The sequence below is a fragment of the Lissotriton helveticus genome, chromosome 2_1, assembly GCF_964261635.1.
Source record: "Lissotriton helveticus chromosome 2_1, aLisHel1.1, whole genome shotgun sequence".
NCBI lineage: Eukaryota > Metazoa > Chordata > Amphibia > Caudata > Salamandridae > Lissotriton > Lissotriton helveticus.
This window is the reverse complement of record NC_136059.1, coordinates 780,459,372-780,487,228: the sequence shown is the minus strand read 5'-3', so window position 1 is coordinate 780,487,228 and position 27,857 is coordinate 780,459,372. Positions and strand designations below refer to the sequence as shown.

The window sequence follows — 27,857 nt, the reverse complement described above, 5'->3', positions numbered from 1 at the left end:
AAACTCAAAAACAGTGGTGTGGAAACAATGGCAATTATGGAGTGTTTGGCTTTTAAATTGAGCAGTTTTTACAAAGTAAAACATGAATGCAAACTATTAATAGTAGATTGTTAAATGCTTCTACTGGCTTCCATGTGGATCCCCAGTTAGGAAACAGAATTTAAAAAAATTTAAATTCACTGAAAAAAACAAAGGCTACAGGGACGTTATAGTTCGGTTCAGATTTTACACACAAAAAACTATAAACAAATTCAAAAGTTACAGTTACCTGAGCGAGCTATAACTCACGTCCCCACAATGCACTGCTTATGACCTCACATATTACATCATCCATGACATGGTCAGTGACATCACGGACGACATCTCAAAAACCATCACTTATAACATCATCTAGTGATTATGAGCGTTTTCTAAACATTTCAGAGTGTTTAACATATATACTAAGGTACCACAAAAGTTTAATTAGTGTACGTGATGTACTACTGAGTGTTTCAATTTTTTAATATATATTATGTGAGTGACTATATGTATCCTTGCATGAGTGACTGTTTGAATGTGAGAGTGACTGTGTGTATCTATGTGCGAGTGATTGCTTGGTTGGGCGAGTGGCTGTGTGGATGATGTAATTTGAGATGTTATCAGTGTTGTCATGAGTGATGTCACTGACCATGTCATGAGTGATGCAATGTGTGAGGTCGTAAGAAGTGCACTGAGTGGGCGTATGTTATAGTTAGCTCAGGTAACTACAACAGTTGAATTTCTACGGTTTTGTGCATGTATAATCCCAGCACTGAAGAGAGAGTGAGAGAGAGGGAGGGAGTGAGTGAGTGTGTTCCATTAATACAAAGCATCTACTTTTAGAGCCAGCGCTGCAAGGAAACGCAGAAAGCTGTGAACTCAGTTTTCATTACTGACAGAAGTTCTAGTACAAAAGCGTGTACACGTTCGTAATATTTAACACTTATAGGATTGCCTACAATGCTCACAGAACGCTCCTGGATTAAAAGGGAAAGTCTGAAAGCAAGATTTGTGATGCTTTGTTTTCAAAATGAAATGTACACATAAAAATCATCAACTAGAAAAAAGTGTTTTGCCAAACTGATGCACAACTTTAGACGTCGTTTCTATGAGGCAAATGTGTATAGTGGTTGATTGATTAATACTTTAATAAAGAGCAAACAATTGCCCAGGGGCGTCTCAGTACTGCACCACACATTTGACAGAAATAGAAGAGATCAGGAATACTAGTCTTGCCTGAACAGCCAGGTTTTTAGAGCTTTCCTAAACCTAGTAAGGGAGGTGGCCATTTTTAATTCTAAGGGCATGCGATTCCAGTTTTGAGCTGTGCAAAGGATGATACTCCTACCACCCCAGGTAGTCAGTCTGTACTTGGGGATTCTTAGATCTTTAGCAAAACTAGAGTGTAGCGACCTGCCCAGTAAATGCCATCTGCACTCGTGTTTGAAATGCACAGGACCAAGGCCATTAGGTGCCTTATAGGCTGTGCAGATTCCCTTAAAGATGATCCTAATTCCGAACCAGCAGCCAATGCAAACCTTGAATAGCAGAGGCTGACCTAAATCTATAAACTTTCATCAACATTCAAATTTTGGTAAATCTGAAATGATTCAACAATTTTTTCCGGAAAATTGTGGTAGAGGCCATTGCAGTGGTCAATCCTGGATAACACAAGTGCAATGAGAACTGTTTTAAGCATGTCAATAGGCAGAAATTGCCAGATTTTCGTTATCATCAAAAGATTGAAAAAGGCACTAGAGGAAACTTTGTTTACCTGCTCTTTGTATGTCAGACGGTCATTAAGCAGGACTGAGGCTAGTCTTCTGAACCAGGTTTAGAAGGGGGCCTAGTTCCTCAGACCACCGTTTGGGTGACCAAAAGGTTGGATTATTAACAAACAATATGACTTCCGTTTCAGAGGACTTGAGTTTTAGGCAATTTTGGTCCATTCAAGAACCTACTGCACTCATGCAGCTGTTTACTCATATTAGGGCCTTTGTTCGATAAGGAGACTGCGATCTGGGTGTCATCGGCGTATGAAACCAATGACAACCAAAATGATTTAATAAATGCTGCTAAGGGGGAGGTTGATCAAAATAGGGCTTAAAGATGAGCCCGAAGGACTCCACAGGGCAACGTAAAGGGTGAAGAGGTGAAACCTTTGAAAGAGACCGAATAAATGTGTTGGGTCAAAAATTATCTCAACGGTGAATGGCCGTCTTTTGAATTCCCAGGTTCTGTAATCAGTCAATCAAAACGGCATGATTGACTGTGTCAAAAGCTGCATAGAGGTCTAATAGGACAAGGGCTGCAATGTTTTCCATGCCCACTGCGCCTCTGATCTCTTCTGTAGCCACCTCAAGGTAGACTCCATACTAAAACCCTTACGAAAGCCGCATTGTGCATCATCAAGAAGAGCGTGGTCTTCCAGTAAAGCTGCCAGATGAGCGTTCATAACTTTCTCAACCAGTTTTGGCGGAAAAGGGAGTCTTGAAATAGAATAGTTATTTAGATCCTGTTCATTCAAGTTCGGTTTCTTTAGCAGCGGGAGTACGGAAGCTGCCTTCCACTGTTAGGGAATACTCTCGAACTGAACATGGTGTTAACAATTTAGGTAAGAACAGGTGCTACTACCTCTGGGGCCAGATGCAAAATATTAGGTGGACAAGGGTCCAATGTGGGACACGATTTTGGTTTGGGTATAGCCTCAATAACTTGCTCCACCGCTACCAAAGCAAACTCAGTAAAAGTGGGTTTATCTAGGGGTACTGCATTGTCCTCATGACTGTTTTGGTTCCGAGAACAAGTAGCGGTAAATGTATTGAAGGTAAGTTCTACTTTCTGAAGAAAGAAACTTGCCAGAGAATCACAGAAGGTCTGACTCCCTTCTATAGATGTATGAGTTACTGGAGCTGATAATTTAGTTCACACCAATATCTACACACAAAATTGAGGGTGAATCCTTCTAAACCCATCATGAACGACATGAAAATAAGTTAGGGGCACAATTCTTAAAGACAAATCTTCACCCACTCATATATATCCTTGCATAACTGCAGATGTACGATTTTTACAAATTCACAAAAGTTTACTTGAAATAGGTCTGGAAATCATACTCCTAGTACACTTTTGTGACTTTCATTTTACAAGAGCAAATATACATGGTCACAGGTTTGAATCCCAAGGGGCCCACTCAGCTTTTCATTCTTCTGAGATCTATATAATGAGTTGGGTAGCAACAAACATCTGTTGTTTCAATGCTAAGAGACCAGAGGATGAATATGAGCCTTACAAATATGTCACCAGGCCTCTTCAAATGTACTTGCCCATTATCTATGGGCAGTCAGATTTTATCAGGGCGAGCTAATTTAGGGTCTACTTGCCCGTTCTGGCGAGCTGACATAGAACAGGTGTTCTGTTCACTCAGAAAGTGAAGGAGCAATAAAGATGCCTTTAAGTCTTGCTTTTATTATGTCACATTTGCTCGGTGTATAGAGAACGAGGTTAGAAGTCAGTTTACATCTTCTTACAATTACATTTCTTTTTCGTACTACAGAGTTCCAGGATTTTGTAAATTGAACTTTCTGGCGTGCAGTACAAAGTATGAGAAATGAAAGGCTGTAGGATGTAAGCCTTTTTTCTAACATACAACATTTAAATAGCTAATACGTGAACTGTACAAACATTTCAAAACATTTCAGTAGTTATGAAAGTCCATTTTTGTAATTCTGTGTGATATAAATTGTTTTAAAAGGATGAAATCGAATAGTAACCATTTTACTTGGTGATGTGCAAATGATAAATATATTTGCAGAATCCCAATTTTCACAGATTATTGTGTATGCACTATATGGTTTTATTAGTAAAACTGCATGTTAATGGGAAAGTGTTGGGCCATTTCAATAGGAAATTTACTGTCTGTAAATAACAATACACTACCACATCATGCTTTAGTAACATATTTATTAAAAGTACGTTTTTAAACATGAACTAAGCAACACTCCTGCCCCTCCCCTGATGGCAATGTTATTAGTGAACTAAGAGGCAAGTCAGAGCATGTGATTTTGATGCTTATTTTACATGAAGTATACGTTTATTTTATTTAATCAAAAAAAGGAGGGTTTTTTTGTGCAGCAGAAATGCTGAACTGACATATTTGAAGATTCTCTCACATGTGATGATAAAGAAAAAGGCAGCTCTGTAAAATAAAATAGTTGTCTAGGTTCACACAATTTGAGATCAGTTTAGGGGTCAAGTACATTGCAGTTAGGTTGAGTAGATTACTGAAGTTACTAGACCGGCAGGTCTAGTAACATTTTTATGATTTTTCGAGGCCTGGTTAGGTTACATTTGCCCATGCAAAAATTTGCTTTACGACAGCAAATTCACTTTTTCTACACCTCTTTCTATAAACACCCTCACACGCCCCGCCCACTGGAAATGTCCTACTCCTACAGTGTGAGGTATAAACTTTCCACATTTTCTAGAGTAAGAGGAGTTGGTGAATGCCCTTCAAAATGCAAGAAAGTGGGTGTTCACAGAATCACAGGCCAGTCGAGCCCTTTAACTACAGCTTCCCATTTACTTCCAGCTCCTGAGTAGAATTGCTTACATTTAGGAAAATCAGAGCCATGCAGTAATTCAAACCCTGATGCAATATGAGCATAATCAGAGAGGCTGTCATCAGAGCTCTGATGTAATGAGACTGCTGCCATAACTTGTCACCTAACTCTATGGCACACAAACAGACAAGTGGATTTTTTAATTTTTTTTTTACTGGACAAGTAGATTTCCTAAGCATTATGTCCCTTGGCCAAGTAGATGTTTTATAAAATGTCACAGCCATGAATCCAAAGTCCATTTACAGAGTATTAAAAGTCTGCATACTTACTCACTGCTACTATGCCAAGTTTGTTCACCTGTAAGAGAGAGCACAGTAGATCAGTTTCCAAGTTCAACTGATAAATGCAAAAGAAACACAAAATTACGTGTTAAGGATGTTCTATTATAACAGCACACCCAGACTGAAAGTAATCAATTACTCATTGTTTATAGATATGTCCAAAGAAGCTTTCTAATATACAGTGCAATGGAAAAACACATTACTAATGGTTTAAAATGTAAAGCGACAGGCATGCACGTGTAACCCTTTAAAAACTTTGTTTTCCAAATCCATCATATGCGACCCCATTTACAAAACTATGCCTTTATAACTTGTAAAATTGCATCTTTACGATAGATCTCAACATCTGGACCAAATTAAACATTTTAAAGAGCTTAAAATCAGATGCCATAAATACTTGATGAAATATACGACCTTGATGATATCCTTCATTGCTCAAATATTCATAATGTACAAATGCAGATTTTTGACCAGGTGGAAAATTCTACATATGTAAACCTGTCACAGAAGTGCATTTTGACATTTGACATTTTTATTTTGTTTCCGTAAGATTCCACAATCATGAAACTACCATCAAGAAGCATGCAAATACCCACAAGCCTATGTATTTCAAAGTTTGGAACCTTCCAGAAAATGGAAAGAAACGCGCACTGGCTTGTAATTTGCAAACACGGTCTCGCAAATCCAAGAAGCAAGGTCGGTAGTTAAAGGCAAAGAAGCAACATTTTTGACACCTATTCCAAGTAAGTGCTCAAACTTTTTGTAAATTGGACCACATGCAAGTGAGCCAGCACAAGACAACTGCATTCTCTAAAATCGTAATCATTGTAAAGATATACAAGAAAGAAAATGAAACCGTTTATTTTATGGTTTAAATCTTTTATTTACATGAATCAAGAACATTAACGTACAGCATATGAGCGAACTTGCTCGTTACTTTCAGTACACATACAGATCACGGCTATGAGTGGCTCTTCACTGGTCATGTGGGTTTTCAGTATTAACAGAAAGAAAACTAAGAACTAACCCAAAACCCACTCCCTGCCACCTACCCTAGTTCTCATCACAAGATGCAGAACCTATCTACTGTGAGGAGATGTATCTGCCCCTCCCAGCCTAGTCATGCTGAGATCTACTCAACTTCAGAGAGCCGTAGAATGTGTGGCTATTTAGAGCATGTAAGTTCTCTAAACTCGGTTGACAGAAGTGCTGGAATAGGGTGCCATATCTCGCGGAAAGGTCTTCGAGGTTGTGAGGGCAGCAGACATCCTTTCCATCCTAAGAATATACCACAGTCTATGGAGCCATCCCAAGTGTGTGGGAGTGAGAAGTCCCCCAATGAGCAAGAATGTTCTGGAGCGCTGCTCCTTGTACCAAACCCATCTGTCTTCCTTTGCGGGTTTTGAGTAGGAAAGTCAACCAGTTAGGTAAGCCTAGTACTGTATATGCAAGGAATCGAGGAATCTGAGTGTCAAAGTGAGTATGTACCTCGTCTAGATTAAATAAAAAGCTCTCTTGGAAAAAATATGTCACACTAATATCTATTCCTCTATCGCACAATGCCACAATCATGTACACTCATTCAGAAAACCCCAAACCCTACTAGTCAATTATAATACATGTAATATAACAAAGAAATGCATTAAAAAGATTCTTTATTTATTCCAAAAGTGTCTATACCAGATTCTTCAGAAAGTTACAATACATTAAAAAAAATACATTAACAACACAATGCTGTATTCATATGGCAATGAGAGACAGAAAAATAAAGTGCAAACAATAAATCGCATCTATAATGGGTTGTTTCCTATGGAATTCGTACTATTTGTTAAAATGTCCACAGCCCCCTGTATTCTATTGGACATTAACAAGTTCCTTGGATACAACTAATTTATAAAACCACAGGCGTTTACGTGTTTCGGTGATATTATTCTTATGAAAGCCACCTTCTTCAAGACTAAAACTATATAGCAGTCTCTCTTGTAAAAAGACCCGTAATCTACTAAATAATTCCCAGGATGGACCAGAATTAGAACTAGACTGTGGTCTAGATAATTGTGTATAGCTGTTGTGAGCGGCTGTATTACTGCTGGTCTGTGGAGTAGAGAGGGGGGTAAGTTTAGTGCGAGGGTCACTGTCTCATGATCCGATAATGCTGCCGGCTCTATTTCCACGTTTCTCATACTGCGATGGACCTCCCTGGTCCCTAATAGATAATCATGGCGTGCATATGTTTTATGGGCATGGGAGAAGAAGGTATACTGGGTAGAGTGTGGGTGGGCTTCCCTCAAAAGGTCTAACAGTCCCATTTCTTGTAACCACTTACCTCCAAACTTTAACAGGGAACCCGACTGATCAGAGCGACTTCCTGGCCTATCTTTGTCGGCATCAAAGACCAAATTCAGGTCTCTCCCTACTAGAGTCATGCGTGTCTGTAAGGCCATCACTTCTGACACTGCCGCCTGTAGGAATTGGTCCTGTCCTGTATTGGGGGCATATATATCGATCCCAGCACCAAGGAGTGCCCCTCAGTGTGAAGAGTGTTCGCCAGAAGCCTGCCTTTAACCTCCATGACTTTAGGACCCACCTCCCACCTGAAATGTCTGGCTATAAGGATGGCTTTTATCGCTTTTATTTCGTAGGTAAAAGAAAAGAATTGATGTGGGAATGCACATGACCTAAGGCAATGCCAGCCCTTCTTTAGGAGCGGAGTCTCCTGGAGGAGGCAGACATCGGCCGCCGAGTTTGAGGAAGGAAAGCATTGCTTGCCTCTTAATAGCGTTGTTGAGGCCTTCCACATTCAGAGATATTACCCTAATTGTGTGTGGTACCATATCTGATGTATGAAGAGTAGCCATCTTGTCTCAAGTGTACCTGGCCCCTTTCAATACCCCCTCTGGATTCTCTTCCTATATGCGTCAACCTCTCTCCGGGGTTCTTCTATCTCTGCCTCTTTGTCCATGGAGTCCTCAATTCCCAGGATGCTGCACTGTTCGATTTGGGGGGTCTCTAGTTGGCAGAGGTAGATACATTTGACCAAGTAGGGACACTTGCATCTAGTCAGGGTAAGGGGGTACACTCCTAAAATAACCCATGTTCACCCCCATGGTAGCTTGGCACGAGCAGACAGGCTTATCTCAGAGGCAGTGTGTAAAGCATTTGTGAACACATACAGTAATACAGTGACAACACTACAGATGGACACCACACAGGTTGTATTATAAAAATAAGTATTTTTATATAGACTTAACACAAGACCACATACGACAAAAATTCACAATACTGTACTTCAAAAATAGTAGAAATAGCTTGGTTCTCTTTAGATGTAAAATGCGACACTTTACGGTCAATGTACCTTTGGATGTGTAACGCTATAGAACGAAAGTGTTGCAGGGAAGGTGATGCGTTGGTTCCTTACACGCAAGAACGATGATGATAGGGTCCCTACTGTTGCGTAGGGGATGTGTTGGTTCTTCTCCGCGTGGGGAGGTGATGCGTTGGTTTCTTACTGCGCTTCCGTGCCGATGCGACCAGCAGCGCCGTGATGCGATGAAGATCCGGTGTAATGAAACAAAATGGGGTCTTCTTCTTGATGCAACAACGATGCGTGCACGCCCGATGGCCATGTGCGGCAACTCAGCGATTCTTCTGAACCCCGACAGGCCCTGCGACAATCTTCTCTGGTGATGCAACGGAGTCTGCTGCGACGGCGACACTCTGCTCCGGTGATGGAAGGCGCTTCGGGTGATGCGATGGCGGCAGCAGCAGCGGTACGCTTCTCTGGTGATGCGACGGCATCTGCTGCGACGGCGACACTCTTCTCTGGTGATGCGGCGACAACGGCTGAGGCGGCAACACGCTTCTTTGTCTTGAGTCGTGCTTCCAGCTCCCAGCGACACGCAGTCTCTCAGAAGGCCCAGCTCAACAGTAGGCACTTCAATACCCAGCAAGGGAAGGCTGGGGAACTGGTTGGTGAAGTCTGTTGTCCCTGAGACTTCAGCAGGAGGCAAGCTCTATCTCAAGCCCTTGGAGATCCTTTACAAGTTGATTTGAAAGTAGCACAAAGTCCTTTCTCCTTTCTTTGGCAGTCAGGCAACCACTGCAGGCCAATCCCCCAAACACCACTCAGCTTAGGGACAGTATCCTCCTCAGTTTCTCTGGTTCCTCTCCTCAGCAAAGGTTCTTCTTGTTTCCCAAAAGTGATCTAATTCTCTGGGGTCTGGGTCCCCTTTTTTAGCCGGGTCTGGTGGCTCAGTGGTCTAAAGCAGCCACTGCAGGGGCCTGTGTTCGACCTGATGGTCACAGGTTCAAATCCTGGAGGGTCTACTCAGCCTTTTATCCATTTGGTGTCGATAAAATGAGTACCATTGAGTTGGGTAACAATAAACATCTGTTATTCAGTGACAGGACACCTTCGGGTAATCGTGCCCTTTACAAATACACCTTTTATGTTACACCAAAATCCTTTGTCTCTGGAGGCAGAGAGTGTCTGTACCTAGTCCAAACCAGTTCTGGTCAGTCCTGGAGCACTTTGTTGACAAGACTCCTTCTTCCCTTTGACAGTGTGGGCCAGGGACATCAGACGCACCACAGGAGGTGGAGCCAGCATTGTGGAAGGCAGGCCGAGCCCTATTCAGGTCCCAGGTGCAACTCCTCCCACCCATCTACATGCAGAAATCTCTATTCAGCACTGTTCTGACTCACCCTCTCTCCTGGAATCCCCCAGTCCCTGTCACTCAAACTCCAGACAAGGAATACACAACCTAGCAGAGGCAGGCTTCGATAGTTAGGCAAGAAAATACATACTTACTAAAAGTGGTATTTTGAATCACAGAATGTTAAAAACCAACTTCAATATAAGATGTATTTTATCATTCTGAGTTCAGGCATACTAAACTCGAATTTCTACCTAGTTCCCTGAGTCAGTAAGGATTATAAGGTGTTATAATCAAACTACCCATTCTGGCCTATGGGGAACAGGTAGCCATAGTGAAAAACAAAAATGGCTTTAATTCACTATTAGGACATGCCACACACACCAGGTCATGTCCTACCTTTTACCTACAATGCACCCAGCCCTTGGGACTACCATAGGGGTGACTAATATGCAGAAAAGGGAAGGTTTAGGGACTGGCGAGTGGGTGCACTTGCCCAGGCAACATTACAGTACCGGATTGCACACAGGCTCTGCAATGGCAGACCAGAGACACATTTTACAGGCTGTTTCTGTGGGTGGCACAACCAGTGCTGCAAGCCCACCAGCAGCATTTGATTTACTAGCCCTGGACACCCGCAGCGCACTGTACTGGGGTCTGACAGTAAGTCAACTAAGCCAATCATGGAGTCACTAATCCACACATCAATTTACAATAGGGAGAGCATATGCACTTTAGCACTGATCAGCAGTGGTAAAGTGCCCAGAGTCATAAAACCAACAAAAACAGGTCAGACAAAATACAGGAGGAAGGCAAAAAGTTCAGGGATGACCCTGCACAAAGGGCCAAGTCCAACAGGCATGTTTCCTGGAGCGAACTAAGCTGATGTAATTCGCCTTCTCATCTGAAAATCAGGCGAAAGGGATGGCCCCATTAGTAAGGGATCCCCAGATTCCACAGGTGTGAGGTGGCCGGGCGGAATGCTCTCCTTTTCTGGAGAGTGATCATGACCAGATCTTGGTAGAAAGAGGGAGTGTGGCCTCGGAACGTCAGAGGATGCCTCTCTGAGGCCTTACATAGAATCAGTTCATTTAGCTGGAAATCCAGGAGATAGGCCAGGATGTCCAGAGTAGTGGCTGCAGATCGCCACAGGAGGCCCACTCTATGGGCCCGATCGATTTTATCTCAGTTTCTCGGGTGCCCTCTAAGATGTAGCTGAAGGGATCCCTCCAGTATTTGGTCATATCAGAGCTCTCCGCTTGAGTCGGGTCACCCTTGATGCGGGTGTTATTGAGCCGTGAGCGATTCTCGAAGTCTTCAGCGTGGGCTTGAAGCTCTATTTGTTGCTCTCGTAGGCTAATCACCTCCTGCTGTAGCTGCTCCACTTACTTTTTGTGTTATGTTCCTGGTCTTTCAAGATTGCCACATGTTCCCCAAGTGAGTGTACATCGTGTCGGATTTCTTTCATTTCGGTGGACAGCTCCCCTCGGAGGGTTTGCAGATCTTCACGCAGCATAGAAAACAGAGCATCTAGGAAGGAGCGAGTGACTGTCTCTTCTGTGATCTCTTGACCGGGATGACTGCTAGACTGTGCCTGCCCATCCACCCTGACGCATGTTTGGTCAGCATGTCCTTAAGTGATCGATCTTTTTCCCCCCTTGAGGATGCCATATTTGGGTGTGAACCGCATGGTCCCCCATGCCTTGTATCTCCCTCACTGATGAGGCGCAGTTTCCTATTTGTGGCCGACGGGTATGTGCCTAGTATGCAGGGTATACCGGCTCCAAGTAAGCTGTATATCAGGCCCCAAATTCTTTACTCCTCTGGCTAATCTTTAAGATGGTCAACACACGGCACTGCGCTACTGTGTCTCTTGAAATTGGTTTTCGTAAATTGCTTTGAAAATGTTCTTTGTTAGAGGTATTATCCCAGGCCCCCAGTGTTCCTTGGTTCTCCCTTGTTGAAATATTATTAGAGAAGGCATCTCAGTCACCTTATTAGCAGCAGCAGCAGCTGCCACCAAAGGATGTCATTAGTAACAGTCACTTCCACTACTAGTAAAGTAACTTGATTCCACTAAACAACAACACAAATATTTGAGGCGTTTTGCAGTAACCCATGATATGGTGCCGAAATGCATGCTAAGCATCTTTACTGATGTTACATGTAAATCTTTTTCCATAATGATGTTTGAGCCATTTCACAAGGAGTGCGCTGCTAGGAGTTGCTTGTATGAGTTTCCAAACAACTAACGTGTCTTTCTGGAATTGTGAACCATTACCTTCAGTTGATAAAGAAAATAATTGATTACTTCTCTTTTCTGTTCATTAAATCGACTAAGAATGTGTATTAAGTTATCGTGGATACCAGTCTACTTGTTGATGACTAGATTATGGAGTTAAACCCAACAAGTCTGATTATACTGCTCTTCTCTGGAAAAAATTAATAAATGATTGCAAGAAAAAAAATACATTTGGCTGTTGTTAACAGAAAATTAATCTCCACTAGCTGCAAAGTCACGCATTTGAAGTAAATAATCTACAGCAGAAGTAACACATGGGCTTCAGAGAACCTTAAGGAAGGCTTATGGGAGCCATCATCCTGCCATTTTGGAGACCTGACAACAAATGTATTTCACATCTGAAAGAGCATGCGAATGAAAGGAAGTTCATTGAAGGGAGGCAAGGGGGGATAGGTAGGGGGTAAACAAAAGAATAGACTAGCAGACCTGAATATTTAGTGTAGAGGTGCCAGTGAAGTCTTACAAGAAAAGAGAAACAGAAGTCGACAATAAGGACAAAGGGTGGAAATTAGGAACTAGTAGCAAAGAAAGTCAGGAATGACTAAATATTGTGACTGTTGTAAGACTGAAAACAACAGACATGGAAGACAGCTGAAATTTCTGATGAGAAAGAACAAATGAATGGTGGCCATGGGCAGAACGCAAAGGATGCTACACATTTAAATATAGTTCTTTTCAGATCAAAGAAGAGTCATAAGAGAAGAAAGAGGAAATAAACGAGTGTACTGTCACCAAGAAATAGCAGTATAGACCAAAGGAAGCCATAACAGAAGCAATGGGTGGTGCAAATATAAAACAAGCATTTGCAATGCAATAGGTCTCGCCTTTGTGAGAGTTTGAGCTATTGGCACTGTAAATGACAATGCCTTTCATTTATGTGTTTTGAAAACCTGTAAGCGGTGCGTAAACACGCACTTTGTACTAATAGTTCTTGCTTACGAGAAGCAAGGCTGGCAGTAAAAGAGGCGCAATTACTGCCAGCCTTGCTTCTCGCAAATGCTTGTTATCTTTTAGGTACCAGATTGCTTTGGCTAGAGTTCCTGATGCTTACAATGTTATGAAGCATAATGTAGTTGATCAACAATTGATTAACTGCCTACACGGCCAAGGATTATGAAAGGCTCTGTCTTAGCGAGCAAATCTTTATTTGCATATACATTTTGTAATGTTACATAAATGTAGATTGGTCAGAAGGATTGGTCCCAGGTAAAAGAAATATTCAGCACTTATTGCATAATCACTCACATGAAGTCTGTGAAAGCTTATAAGGAACAGCACAGGTTAAATTGTCCCAACTAATTTGATCCATGTCACCTATCTAGTTACATGTACAATATTTAAATAAACATGATGCATGATTACAGTAGCAGAGTCGTTTATTTGTGGTGCTGCATTACAAATCACAGTCAGTATGTAGTATTGTAGTGGTGTTTGTAGTTAAAATTAGACATGATATTAGAATTAGTTACTGAAGTCCTATAGCTTCTGCCAGGACCAGTGCTGGTAATGGGCTGAAACTGGCTAGAATATAATTGTCGTTCAGCCAGAGACTTTCCTAGAAAGTCATGCATCACTCATGATGGCAGAGTTTCCATTTGAAATCAACAAATTAATCCAAGACAGGTATAAAGAAGGGGCAAGTTTAATAGAAAGACGGTACTGGGCCCTCAACTATGATAAAATATTACTGCTGCTTCCCTGTAAATTGGCTGCGAACATATGATACTTTTTTGCATAAGAGCTCTATTGCTGTTCAAAAGACATACTGCTCAAGATATCAAAATGATGACATTGCCATTTCCCTTTAACTTGCCGATGGACGAGGTTTGGACGTGCGCGAGAGGGAATATTCATGCACCCGGGAGATCAATGGTGCATTTGAGTGCGTTCGTTAATTTACCACTGAAGATATATTTTCACTTTAAGGGTGTAAATAGTACTTGATTGTAACAGCAGTTGCAGTTGAATGTAACAGCAGTTATAATGGAATATAACAGCAGTTGGCCCGTCACATCACGATAGATAGAAAAAGAAAAAAAACACCCAAATGAAATGTCGGAGGCAGGAGAGACAAGTGTTTGGTGCGGTCTTGTTATGTGTAATCCAAAACCAATATGATATATATTACAGAAGTACTGGTTTATTAAAATATTCATTTTTCCAACCACTGTGCACAAAATATCCTCACAAGACACGTCATGCTCTCGAAGTGCCTTAATTGGCCCGAGGGTAACATGATCCATCTAACCAGAGCACTAGTGAGAATGTTCCTTTGTGCCTGCCTCTCTGATCTCGTTATCTGTTTAACAAAAACTCACTATGAGTGTCCCACAGCTAAAAAATAATGTTAGCACCCACTGATGTTGAAAGAGCAATATTTAATGGCAAACTCACTATGAGTGTCCCACAGCTAAAAAATAATGTTAGCACCCACTGATGTTGAAAGAGCAATATTTAATGGCAAATTAATAATAATTCTATCTGTACTGATAAGCAATAGGTATCTATATTGCCTCACCTGTTCCATCGCTATTGGAACCCGACAGGGTGGGCGAGTTGAGCGTGGGCCTCTTGGCAGACGGTGGGCCCTGCTCCACCACATTCTCTGCCATCCTCGGTCAAAAGGTGCAATTTTCATCTAGCGAACGATGGGGCGTAAGCACTGTTGAAGGCCTCTTTCTGGAGAGAGTGAAGGGGCCTTTCCTAAACTGTACTGTATGTGCTCTACAATTTCTGTCGTCTTCTCTTGTGCGCCTCTGGGTCTTAAGACTGCATATGATAGAGGCTTCTAATGTCCAGAGAAGGTCGAAGGTGTCGGTGAGAGCAATTACCTTTTAACACCTTCGCTGCGGGGCCAATTCCCCCGCAGCGCTGGGGGGGGGGGGGTGCACACAGCGCCACGGTGCTCGTGACGAGCTCGGCTCGTCACGCTGCACGGTTGTGCTGTGCTCATGACGAGCACGCCCGGTTTTAAGAACGCTCAGCACAGCGGGAGGAATTAGCCCCGCGTGTGAGCGCCGCGCGTGTCATGACGAGCTCAGCTCGTAATGAGCACGGAAGGGTTTAACAAGCCTCTAACAATTGCGGGAGTGAGACTTGGGGGGTGAGGGCTGTTCGACACCAAATGGAGCAGACAAAGTCTGTTGTGATGTACAGCTCCATCCAGTATCCTTGACAGCATGGTGACAGTCACAGTGCCTGTCATAATACCGGGCGTGGGCGGGCCGTGGAACTGCCATACCTTTCTCTGTGTGAGGTTGAGAAGGCAATACGTTAACATAGAAGTAAGTCTGCCTATCGCACAGCAGAAATGACTTTTACTCAAACGTGCTTATTTCGTAGGTATACATATTCCTGTATACCTACCAGTTAAGTACATTCGAGTAAAAGTCAGTTCTGCTGTGCGATAGCCAGACTTACTTATGTGTTAAAACATTGCCTTCTCAACCTCACACAGAGAAAGGTATCTCCCCTGGACTCTTAACACGGCAGTAGAAGTCTCTCAGGTCACTCTGAAATTTGCGCTGGGTATGTCCGAAACACTTGTTCCACTGCCTGAAATAGTAGTTTGATTTCCGCCATTGTGAAATATATATGGTGCAGACAACAGTCCAGTGACCTCACGGCCAGAGCTGCTGACTCTTGAGCTGGGCAATCCGGTTCGAGTCTCGGAGCAGCTTAACATCCTGTGAATCACACGGTTTTTAAAAAGGCAATTACTGAAGACCATCATCCACTCCCGAAGTTAAAATGCCTACATCTGCTAAAAGCAGCATTACGGAGAACGAACACCATATGGCGTAATAGCTAGAGCAGCCAGGCTTTGTAGCTGAGGAGTGGGTTTGAGTCTCCACGTCGACTAAACATCCGATTCTGGGCTAATCGCTCAATTTGACATGCTAAATATAAACAAATAATTTAAGCAGCCTCTGCCAAATGTAAACAATTAGTTTAGCCTCTTCCGTGCATCGGCCGGCCCCCGGCCATCTGACGTGATGTGTGCGTCGGACGGCTGGGGGCCATCTGATTCACGCACACGTAGAATTCACCCGCACAGCTATGAAATGTGTGCCGCATCGAAGCAGTTAAGTGGCCTCATGGGAAGTCCTCCAATACCTTATAAGCCACTGGAAACAAGCATTGGCCGATGCAAGAAAACGTGCTGCTGCCAAAAGAACTTAAGAAAAAGAGAAGTGGCCTGCACAGGAACCAATGAAAATCTAGGAAAGAGAGGAGGCAGAACATTAACCCTTGCAGGCCATACCCAAAAAACAAACCGAATCCGCCTTAAAAAGAAGCCCAAACCATCGTCCTCGACTCCAACTCGGATGATCGGCTACCCCACCACCTCCAGGCGGATTGAAACTACTGTACTTGCACCACCGGATATAATTTCTACCATGCGGGACTGTTCTCTCCCCGAATCTGTGCATGCGCCACCCGGCCTCCCTCCTCTGTAACAAAGACACCATTTGGTCCTGGAAGTGGAGAGGCCCAGGTCCCCCCCTGGGGGCGCCACTCGAGCTGCCGCTGGAGCTCTGGGCCCGATCCCTCCACATCGCCGACGCCTGGAGCGCTGCCGCAATGGGTTTATCATAGCTTGATGAAAGGTACTGAATCAAGCTAAATCACCACCACATTCCCATCGGACAAAGAAACGCAAAGCTGGGGGCGCTAGGTGGCGCCAAACCAAGATGGCCACACTGCCGTGAGGCTCTCGCCCGATTGAGTACTCACATTATCCGACTGACCATCCTGACCTGCATGTACCATCGGAAAAGCACACCAAATCATCCGCGACATTCCCCCGCACACAACGGTGCCGGGAGCGGCGCGATAGCCCAACCAGCGGCCGAGTTACCAGTTGAAAACCGGGGACGGACTGCAGGGCTGCTCCGCGCTCGCTGCCCGGCCGGACCACACCGTCAGGAAAGACCGCCGCTTCGGGGCCTGGGCGGGGCCCTCCCCTCCCCCACCACGAGAGCGAAGTGCTGGTGATCCGCGATTGTGGGAGTCCCCGCTGCTATTGAGGAGACCCCCCCGGCTGCCGAGAGAGGTGAGGGCCCACGGGCTCCGAGGGCTCCACTGGCCGGTGGGCCGGGCGGGCCGGCGGTCCTCGCCGAGCTGCTGCGGGGTCCCACGCGGCCTGACTGGGATCGCGACCGCTGCCCTTGCCGCCCGCTCCGGGACACGACTAAGCGGACCGTTGGACCCTGCTGCGGGGCGGTGGGGGCCCGGCCGCCTTCCCCCTCCCGGTCCGGGACTGGGGCTCCTGTTGCCTGCCGCGTTCCTTCGGCCTGTGCCTGCATTGCTCCGGCGGAGCCCCGGTGGTGAGTGAGACCCCTCCCCCCCCCTCCCCCGGCTACCGGACTGACTCTTAGTTTAACTACCTGCTGGGATTGCTCATCTAAGCATCCGTGGCCTGGAGGACGGGGCGGAGCTGCTCTTCCAGCCGGGGACTGTCAAACCCAGATTAACTTTGTCCCCTCTCTGCTTCTTGGAGCCTCGTGCCTGTCCGGCCTCACCCATCCCTCACTAAGACCCCACTGCTTAAGAGGCCCGAGGAGCTGCCTTCCTTCCTTGCTGTGAGAGGACCCACTGCTTGCTGGTGCAACCGCCTCCTCTGGGACGCCAAGCCCCGCCAGGCCTCAGCTCTGCTTGGCGCCAAACCGCCATCTTACCTGCAGCGTCCTGCCCCAACGACTCCCAACCAGCGGCCTACAGCCTACTGCACCGGTTCTGTTCGACTTCACTGTGAGGGCCGTTACCCACTTGCCAGACTGATCTCTGCCTCCCCCCTAGGCTCAAGGGACCGCATAAACATACCTGAACCGCGGCGGCGGTGCCTGAACCTTCCAGTGCCGACGCGGGAGGTGGTCGGACGCTGTCGCTACTGTGGGTGGGTACCACTGACGCTGCTGTGCTCTGTGATTCTCTGAACCTTACGACCCCCCAGGACTCTCCACCCAGGTTCACGCTGCTTCCCCTACAGCGCTGCCGCTCCCAAAGATCACTATGGGCCGTACCGACACCAGGCAGTCGAAGATCCCCTTCGAGGCCAAGAAAACGCCCACGCCCAACTCAGCTGATATTGCGGATGGGAACCCCCCGCCGCCGGAGCCGCGGGATGAAGACTGGAAAACCATCCTATTAGGCATGAAGCAGAGCCTTACATCCATCGACTCTAAAATGGACGCTATTAACTCCCGCATTGATAGCGTAGTCTCTAAACTAGAGCGCCACGACACGCGTATCCAGGAGGCGGAGGAAAGAATATCTTCCTTGGAGGACGGCGCTGCTACTAGTTCCAAACAGGCTACTCAAATGGACAGACTCCTCAAAATAATCGCAGACAAAAACGAGGATTTGGAGGCGAGGTCCCGACGCAACAACGTCCGCGTCGTGGGCCTTGCGGAATCCACGAACGTGGGGAAGATGGAGGTCTTTATGGAAAATCTGGTGGTCGAACTGTTCGGTAGGGAAGCCTTCTCCCCGCACTTAATTGTTGAACGCGCGCACAGGTCACTTGCCGCGCGACCTCCCCCTGGAGCCCAACCGAGACCGGTTATAGCAAGATTCTTAAATTATAGAGACCGTGATGCCGTGCTACGATGTGCCAGAGAGCAGGGCCCAGTAAAATATGGCAACACTACCCTATCCTTCTTCCCCGACTTTACCCCGTCGGTTCAAGAAGCCAGGCGCAAATTTGCAGGGGTCAAGAAGAAGCTTCAAACTATGGAACTCCCCTACGCCATGCTGTATCCTGCCAAACTAAAAGTGTCCCTACATGGAAAACAGCATTTTTTTCAAAACCCGCAGCAAGTGGAGGATTTTTTGAAACAGCTGCGGAAGGGACGACCCCGCGCAGATGAGGAACGACAGCGCTCCAGGTCGCAATCCCCATTGTCACAACAAGACTGACTCTCCTCATGGATACTTCACCTACAACTCCTGCCACCACTGACTTCTTGACCCTTTATGGATGTAGTTCACATGAGATGGTCGAGGGCCTCCGCAGTTTTTGACCTACTCCCTCCATTGCATCTTGGACTGCCAACCCCTTGATAGGCTGGACATGGGTGAGTGGCGACGCGCCTGTTACTTGTACCGGTGAGATGCTCGTAATGATGCTTATGTGTTTTGGTCAAATGTTAACCTATGTGCTCGATCACCCACCTCCGTCCCGCCGAGCGGGTGAAAGTAGGGAGGTGGGAGGCTGGTCTGGTGCCCCTAGTTCAAAACCCCCAATGGGTGTTCCCCTGCAAACCTCTACCCTTCTAAGGTTGGGAGGTGGGTTGTTGATGCTTATTTTTTTTTTATTTCTGGGGATGTTGTGGGAGGGGGTGGGATTCTTCTTCTCGGCAGGTTTGGGATGCCGTAGTGGGTGGGGGTGGGTGGGAATGTCACGCCAATGTGTCTGTTGACCCAACCACCTGCATGATATCTGGGCTAACGTGCATGACAAATTACACTGGGTCTTGGCGTGGAAAAAGGTTGTATTGTTTGGGATTGGTTATGTCTTACCTTGGCTCTAATACTACCGATACTGCATTGTCCCGAGGACGGGGAGAGGTTGATGGGACGAATTCACGAATTGCTATGGTTGTTGATCTTCATTCTGAATGTCTGATCGCGCTTGTCGCAAATGCTGGCTATGATTTATTATCATGGGTTAGATGGAAGACATGAATGCTAGACCCCCCGCACTTGATTTTCAACTGGTGTCGTGGAATGTTAGGGGGCTGAATGACCCTAGAAAGAAAAGACAGATATTGGGCTATCTAGACAGACACGGAATCTCCGTCGCCCTGCTGCAGGAAACGCACCTCCCCCCCACTGGGCTTCCCCTCTTTGCCTCGAGATGGGCTACTCACAGGGTATTTGCATCCTATTCTACCTACTCCAGAGGCGTGGCTATACTGGTGAAGAAGGGCTTGGGCTTCACTCCAGAGGGGACGGAGGCGGATTCGGGAGGGAGGTACTGTATGGTCTGGGGCACATTACATACTCATCGTATCCTTTTTGCCTGTTACTATGGCCCCAATATTGATGACCCAGAGTCGCTTCTCAATATGTGGGGTAAGATCCAATCGCTAGACATTGCTCGCGTAGTGTTGGGAGGGGACTTTAACACCGCTCTGCTGCCAGGGCTAGATAGGTCGCATCCGCAACCAACGCACTACACCCACACTCAGCGCACCCTGCAGGGCATAGTAGACGACCATCACTTAATAGACTCTTGGCGGCACCTAAATCCCTCCCTGAAACAGGGCACACACTTCTCAGCAGTGCACTCCACATGGGCCAGGTTAGACTACATTTTCCTAACTCCTGGCATGGCTCCTTGGATTGTGAAATCCCTGCACCTTGCACGCACTCTATCGGACCACTCTCCGGTCCTCCTTTCCCTGCGCATCCCCCTTTTAATCTCCCCATACCTATCCTGGCGGTTGAACCCCGCACACCTCACTGACACCGCTTTTAAAGCGGAATTAGAACAGGACATTATTGACTTTTTTGACCGCAACATCAACTCTGTCGCTAGTGTTGCCACGGTCTGGGAAGCATTTAAAGTCACTGTCCGGGGGTGGTGCCTATCAAAGGGTGGAGGGGTCCTTAAAGCACTTAGAGGCTCATTGCGACGCCTTGAACTTGAGATCAAGGCACTGGAACGTGAGGTGGTTCACAACGTGCAAGATAACGCGGCTAGGGTGCGACTTCGACGCAAGATTGACGAGTACGCCATTGAAGCTGAGAAAGAATGCAACTTTCTAGGGAAACCATACATAGCGCGAGTGTACGGAGAGGGCGACAGGCCGGGTAGGGCGCTCGCCTCGACCGTTCGACCACTGAGACATCACAATTATATTACTACTCTGTTGGACGGGGAGGACACCCCACATAGGGACCTCCCCAGCCAACTCGATGTCCTGACCAACCACTACAAGACGCTCTACTCCTCACATCGGCGAGAGGAACTTGATCTAGGCTCCTATCTCGCAGACACGGCTATAGCCTGGCTGGGCCCGACCCAACAACAATTCCTCCACCATCCGTTAGAACTCGACGAAGTCAAAGACGCTATAATGAGTATAAAATCCGGCAAGGCCCCTGGTTCGGACGGCCTACCTATAGATTTTTACAAAGCCTACATCCACGTTTTAGCTCCTATTCTGTTACAAGTGTACTACACCGCCTTCGAGGAGGGCACGTTGCCATTCAGCATGAGAGAAGCCCTTATCACCTCCCTATTGAAACCAGGCAAACCCCCCCGAGCGCTGCGATTCGTATAGACCCCTCTCCCTACTAAACACAGACGTTAAGATATTGGCTAAAGTATTGGCTACCCGCCTCAACCTCCTTATGGAGCGTTTGGTCCTCCCGGATCAGGCGGGATTTGTCCCGAATCGTGCTACATCTCATAATTTACGCACGCTACAGACAATCTTACAAGACATCACTCCCAGATGTGAAGCCGCGGCAGTTTTCCTAGATGCTACCAAAGCTTTTGACTCCCTGGAATGGGATTACTTGTTTGCATTACTGGAGCGCATGGGTACTCCCTACAGTTTTATAGCCTGGATTAAGCTTCTCTATAATAAACCTCACGCGGCGGTCCTGCTGAATGGTTCTAGATCTGACATCTTTGAAATACAAAGAGGCACCCGGCAGGGATGCCCTTTATCCCCAGTCCTCTTTGCGATTGCTATCGAACCCCTTGCCGCCAAACTCCGACAACACCACAACCAGCGATCTTTGAATTACCCTGAAAGGCAGCTACTCGTCTCGCTCTATGCTGACGACATGACCCTATATGTCCATAAGCCGAAAGACAATCTGAACCCTCTCCTACGGGAGATCACTAAATTCGGAGCTATCGCTGGAGTCCAAATCAACTGGTCAAAATCAGCCTTATTCCCCCTTACAGATAGAACCACGCAGTTCGCTCTCGATTACCCCCTGGTGTGGGAGGGAGACGAGATAAAGTACCTGGGCATAACTATCACCAGAAGCCGCGAAACCCTCATTAGGGCGAATTATGGCACCGTCCTGGACAAATTAACGGACACTATCACTAAGTGGATTCATCTCCCACTCTCCATGGCGGGGCGTATCTCCCTGATCAAAATGATCATCCTCCCCAAACTATTGTACCTATTCACGAACATCCCGTACAGCCCTGGGTCGCATTTCTTCCGCTCACTAGATTCTCAACTGTCCAGATTGATCTGGGGCGGTAAACAGGCCAGGTTGGCGCTTTCGACGCTGAAACTGCCCTACCATCAAGGCGGGTTTGAGGTCCCTAACTTCAGCCTCTATTTTGATTGTGCACAGGCTCATTTCGCGGCCTACTGGCTCCGACCTCCGCCCTTCATGGCACATCTAGCCGTGGAGGATGGGTATATGAGGCCTGCTATGCCATCAGGATATCTCTACACGGAACCCCGAGCGACCGAGCGTGACCCCACCACCGTGGATTGTACTGTTTTGGCCTGGCATAGGATTTCGACCCGGGCGAACATTTCCTTCCTTTACTCCCCGCTTATGCCTATCGCTCACGACCCCAGGCTGAGCATCGCCTGCGAGGAACTAGGTCGCAAAATGCTTACCAGACTAGCACTTCATACATGGGGTGATCTGTATATGGAAGGGAAATTCCGGTCCGCTGCCCATCTATTCGGAGATCAGGCCCCCACTACCATGGACACTTTCCTGTACGCACGACTGCGGCACGGCGTTAAGGCAGTCTCTCCCGACTTCCCGAACGAGCCCAAAATTATAGCACCGTTACATGCCCTACTCCAGACTACAGCCCCGAATCATGTCGTCTCTATGTTATACAAGTATACGTACTCGGCCGCAACGCCTCCTACCCTTCGAGCACGCGCCGAATGGGATGGCGACCTGGACGTACCACTTACGGATGACCAGTGGGAATTGAGCTGCTCCCATACCAACTCAGTGACAGGCAATGCCCGCCTCAGAATACTGCACTTTAAATTCCTTCACCGCCTCTATCACACTCCTGCTAAACTACACCGCTTTGGCTTACGCGAGGACGACAGATGCCTCCGCTGTAACCACTCGGGGGCCCACTTCATGCACCTGGCGTGGACCTGCTCCCCAGTTGCTTCCTACTGGATGGAGGTGTTTGAAGCCATGTCGGACATTGTGGATACTACAATACCACCGTGTCCGAGAATCGCCTTGCTAGGACTCACTCCCCCCGAGCTGAAGAACAATCGAAAATTGTTTGCTCTGGGGCTTCTCTTGGCGAAACGACAACTTGCCTGCAGATGGGACCGCGGCCGCGCCCCCAAGTTTAAAATCTGGCTAACCTCTATGTCCACCTGGCAGGATCAATTACATAATTATGCAGAACTGTTACCACACACATCACGTCCTAAGGACCTCTGGGGCCCGTTCACAGCGTACCTGCTCAAACACCAGACCGAGGCTGACCCAGAATTGGACACATGCGTAATGCCTGAACATACGACAAACAATGCACCACAACAAGAACAGCCTTATACAGGTTCGTATACAAGGTGCGCCTCTATCTGTAACCCAACACTCTAGACGCGCCCTCACACCGTTGCTTTGCCCTTACAAGACTACCGTCCACAATGTAGGATAGCTACACTCTACTAACCACCGAGGACCCTAGCCGACACATTCCTTCGCTTTTCGTCTATCACTCCCCACTCATTCACCACTTCCCAGTAGCCATCTAACTGATGTATGACACTACATATTGGATGTTTTCATACACCATACCGCAATCCACGTTAGAGCCTCCCTCCCCCATTACTCTCACCTCCTCGCCCGACACCGGCAGGCACTCACCCACGTTGGCTTGAACACCTGCAAGTCTTACATCGCAGGGACACTACGTGCTGATTGATACTCTTCACCTAATACTGCGTGTGGTGGGACTGTTGATGCATGGGAGGGCTACACTGATCCCCGAGTTGTTGTTAAGTTTTAGGAGTTATTGTAAAATGAGACCTCATAGGTTACCTGTTTATTCTCTCTACACTATTGAAATAGCTATGGCCGATAGTCCTACCTGCTTGTGATACGTTTCCACGCGGCCGGCCCTGTTGGGTTGTAGGCGACATGCTGTGTTCCCTAAGTTCTCCACTGATAGAATTATACTGCTTGCCTTGACACTCTTTGAAAGCGCTGCCGGCCTGTATACTACAGGTTGTAGGCACACGAGCTGTGTACCACTCCTATTGCCACAATAAAGGTCTTTCAAAAAAAAAAAAAAAAAAGAAACGCAAAGCTTCAAAATGGCGGATAAAGAGCGACCTCAATTAAATCTGCTCTGAAGGTACAGAATAAACAACCGGATTGCCCTCCTTGAGAGCCAGTTTTCTAAGGTTTTTTTACCTGCCGTATTTCATGACAATGCAAAATAACTATTGTTACTATGATCAGTGTTCTTGCCTTGCGACGATCATTTAATAATAGTCGCCTGACCCTAAGATGGCGGCCGAATTGTGAGTGGTAAGCAGTTTTACACCAAATCAGCTGCAAACCGTCTGCGGTGACCCACTAAGATCTGCCAGCAGGTACGGTGCCCCACTGTACGATTTCATTAACTTAATCTAGATTGATGCAGCAGTTTACCTCACTCAACCAGCAGCATGTTGCCTGACCCGAAGATGGCGGCTCGTCGTCTAGTTTGCGTTCCAGTAGTTCGTCCCCCCTCACGCTGACCTAACATCCCCTTGCACAAGCGGCCCTCACTATTGCTTTGCCACTATCAAGGGAAGCCCTCACAATTCCACCATCCCTGAGAGGATCAAGCTTTTGCAATTGCCTGACAGCATAATAGTGACTACTTATCTGGTTCCAGGAAGCTTTGCCACGATTGCACAACAACCCACCAGCAAGACTCCACCTGCGTCCATTTTACACAGGTTGAAATGAGAGCTGCGCACTTAGCTAGACAGATACGCTCAGCAACCCTTACGATACCAAAAAGTATACAACAAGGTCGAAAATTGACATCGCGTCAGCCAATTAGGGCCCAGCACATGACGAAGGGGAACAATATACTCAAATGGCGCTTACCTGAGATGGCCCAATGGCAACGTTGAGAGACTTTTAAAAAGAAACTGTGCTTGGAGACTGAGCAATATGGCCGAAGCCCGGTGGTGCTACCTAGACAGCTATAGAGGAGATCAGCCCTGGTTCACCCCCTTGGCCGTCACCTACCCAGCCGGACTTTGGACACTGTTTCTCCCTGTCTTCCTGCTGTCTATGCAACTGTAGCTAATATACCTACTCCAAAATTATTATTCTTGTTTTTCCCTACCACTGAGACCTGAGCAATATGGCTGATGCCCGGTGGAGCTGTTGGATAGCTGTAGAGGAGATTGGCCCCAGCTTCACCCCCTTGACCATCACCTACCCAGCCGGACATTGGACGTAGTTCACCTTGTCTCCCCGCTGTGTCTTCAGCTCCCTCTCTGGCTTGTTTCTGTGCCCTCCCCCCACCTTCTTCTCTTATTTCTATCCCCGTAGCCTATGCATCTATTCTAAACTGTTTTTCCCGAATGTTGAGACCTGAGCAACATGGCTGATGCTCGATGGAGTTGCTAGACAACTAATGAGGAGATTGGCCCTGGTTTCCCCCTCGTTCATCACCTACCCAGCCGGACATTGGACAGTTCTTCCTCGTCTCCCTGCTATGGCTCCTTCCTCCCCTCCTTTCCTAGGAATTCTCTCAACCTCGTTGTTTTGTTTACTGTACATTATTACGTTATTGCAACTGATGTAATTTTTACCGCAATGTTCCTTTGTTATAGTGCTCCGATACCTACGGGTCTAGCCATCGCTTTATAATGTACCTTCTAATGCAACGTTGCCCTGGTTAAGCGCTCTGATACCTCCGGGTCTAGATAGCGCTATATAACCGTCACAAATCAAATAAACTAAAATCTGGATGTTCCTGAACTCTGAGACCTGAGCAACATGGCTGATGACCGGTGGAGCTGCTTGACAGCTAATGAGTAGATTGGCCATGGTTTCCCCCTCGACCGTCACCTACCCAGCAGGACATTGGGCATAGTTCCTCCTCATCTCCACGCTATTACTCCTTCCTCCCCTCCCTCCGACGAATTATTGAAACATTGTTTATGTGCACTGTACCTTACTATGCTCTTGTATCTGATGTAACTTGTAAAGCAACAATCCTAAATGTAATGTGCTCGGATACCCTCTAGGGTCATGTTCACACTATATCCAACTTTATAAATAAATAAATAAGCAAATATGCTACTAGAAAAAAGCCCAAATGACGGTGGAGATTGAAAAGTGCAAAATCTTATTAAAAAAAATACAAGCAAGTGTAGCCTTCTAGGTAATGTAAGGCCCTTCTGTTTTTTTCTCAATGGTGTATGTGAAGTGCTCTGTTACCTACTGGCCTAGCTAGCGCTATACAAAACTTTTAAAATAAAGAGGAGCCACAGCGGGCTAGGAAGCACTCAAAAAGGTAGCAGTAATTCAACAGTGGCATTAAGAGGAGGTGGGAGGAAGAATGCTATAGTTGAACAAAAGCAGCTAGGGCCCTGACGCTAAACACAGAAACACAGTAACAGAGCAGGAAACCAATAAAAAAAAAATCCCTCGAGAACATATAAAGAGCCATAGGGGAATGAGACAGTACTAAGTCCCTGCTCTGTGGGAGGAACAAAAGACAGAAAGGAAGGACAAGGAAGCAGAACTGACCACTAGCAAGCAAGGCTTTTAAAAGGAATCTGACATATACAAATGAAAAGCACTGGCAAAAAAGGGGATGGACTTGAAGCACACATACTGATCACAGCAGGTCTCAAAGAGACAGTGCATGCACTGTCTAGCTCGACCTAAAAAAAAAAGCAGAACAAGTATAGCCTTGAACAACTATATACTGTAAAGGAAACCGTTCCGAATGTTGACTTTGTGAAGAAAAAAATTAAGCCTGATCAGATATGAGAAGAGCTCACAGAGAACAGTTATTTATGGACGCCTTTAGCAATCAATGGACTGTATGCATTGAGCTGGTAGATACCAGCTGCAAAACGATATTATGTAAACCCAAAAAACAGATTTTCATTTCACAAAGAAAAAAGTTTAGACACACAGATTTTATGGGGGTGTAAAAAATTGTCATGGCATCCAACAGTTGATATATACACAAGTTTCCACTTTTCTCACTCTGCCCTGCCTCGCACCAAACAGACACCCACTGATCACTCACATTGAAGGTGTGGAAGGCTCGTCCGACGCTGGTCACCAGGTAGAATTCGCGATGTTTACGGTGGTAGCGCAATACATGTGGCAGGTGATTTGAGTAGAGCCCAAGAGCACGGAATCCTTGGAAGATAGTGCTGCCGCGGCTCGTGGTCTTTTCCTGCTGGAGAGGTATACTTTCGTCCGACTCTGCCATTCCAGCTGGCAATCTTAACTAACAGCTAAAGGAGAAGACCGGCGAGTGCAAGATGCTCCTCGCACTGACGGAAAGCAACACACGTTTTAGCTATAGAAAGAGGACTCAATGCACGAAGCAGCTGGACATACTGCGATAGCACCTATTCGTCCTTTTGTCAAACTTCTGTATACAAGCATGTTCAAGAATCGATTTTTTTAAATCATAAGTGTATATTTATTGGACACTTGGTTGATGGGACAAACTAAGCACACTTGTTCAATATAACGTTCAGATTAAAATCTTTGTTGGTATACTTAGAAAGAAAAAAAGTAAATAGTCCTCCCCTTTAGCGGCACTATTCTTTGCTAAAATGTTTGAGTTCTTGTTATTAGACTATGCAACTGCCCCAAAACAAGTTAATTATTTTTCAAGATGGCCGCTTCTCTTTTGCTGCAGAAGCGATAGAGGACTCCAGAGAGCTTGCGCGCATGCGTTCGGTTCTCAACTCCTAGTCCTATTCCATTTCCTTCACTGCGTCTCTCCACGTAATATAGC

At 46.3% G+C, this 27,857-nt stretch overlaps 1 protein-coding gene across 1 annotated transcript in view; it reads right to left on the bottom strand.

Annotated features, from left to right (window-relative positions):
- WDR36 (WD repeat domain 36) overlaps positions 1 to 27,417 on the bottom strand; it is a 433,115-nt gene extending 405,698 nt beyond the window's left edge. Inside the window, exons 1-2 of the mRNA XM_078675494.1 lie at positions 27,132 to 27,417; positions 4,910 to 4,937 (exon numbers count right to left, since the gene is read on the bottom strand). Of these exons, the coding sequence (XP_078531620.1) occupies positions 4,910 to 4,937; positions 27,132 to 27,320 (217 nt within the window). The 5' untranslated portion in view covers positions 27,321 to 27,417. The remainder of the gene's footprint in view (positions 1 to 4,909; positions 4,938 to 27,131) is intronic.
- Between the last annotated feature and the right edge of the window lie 440 nt (positions 27,418 to 27,857).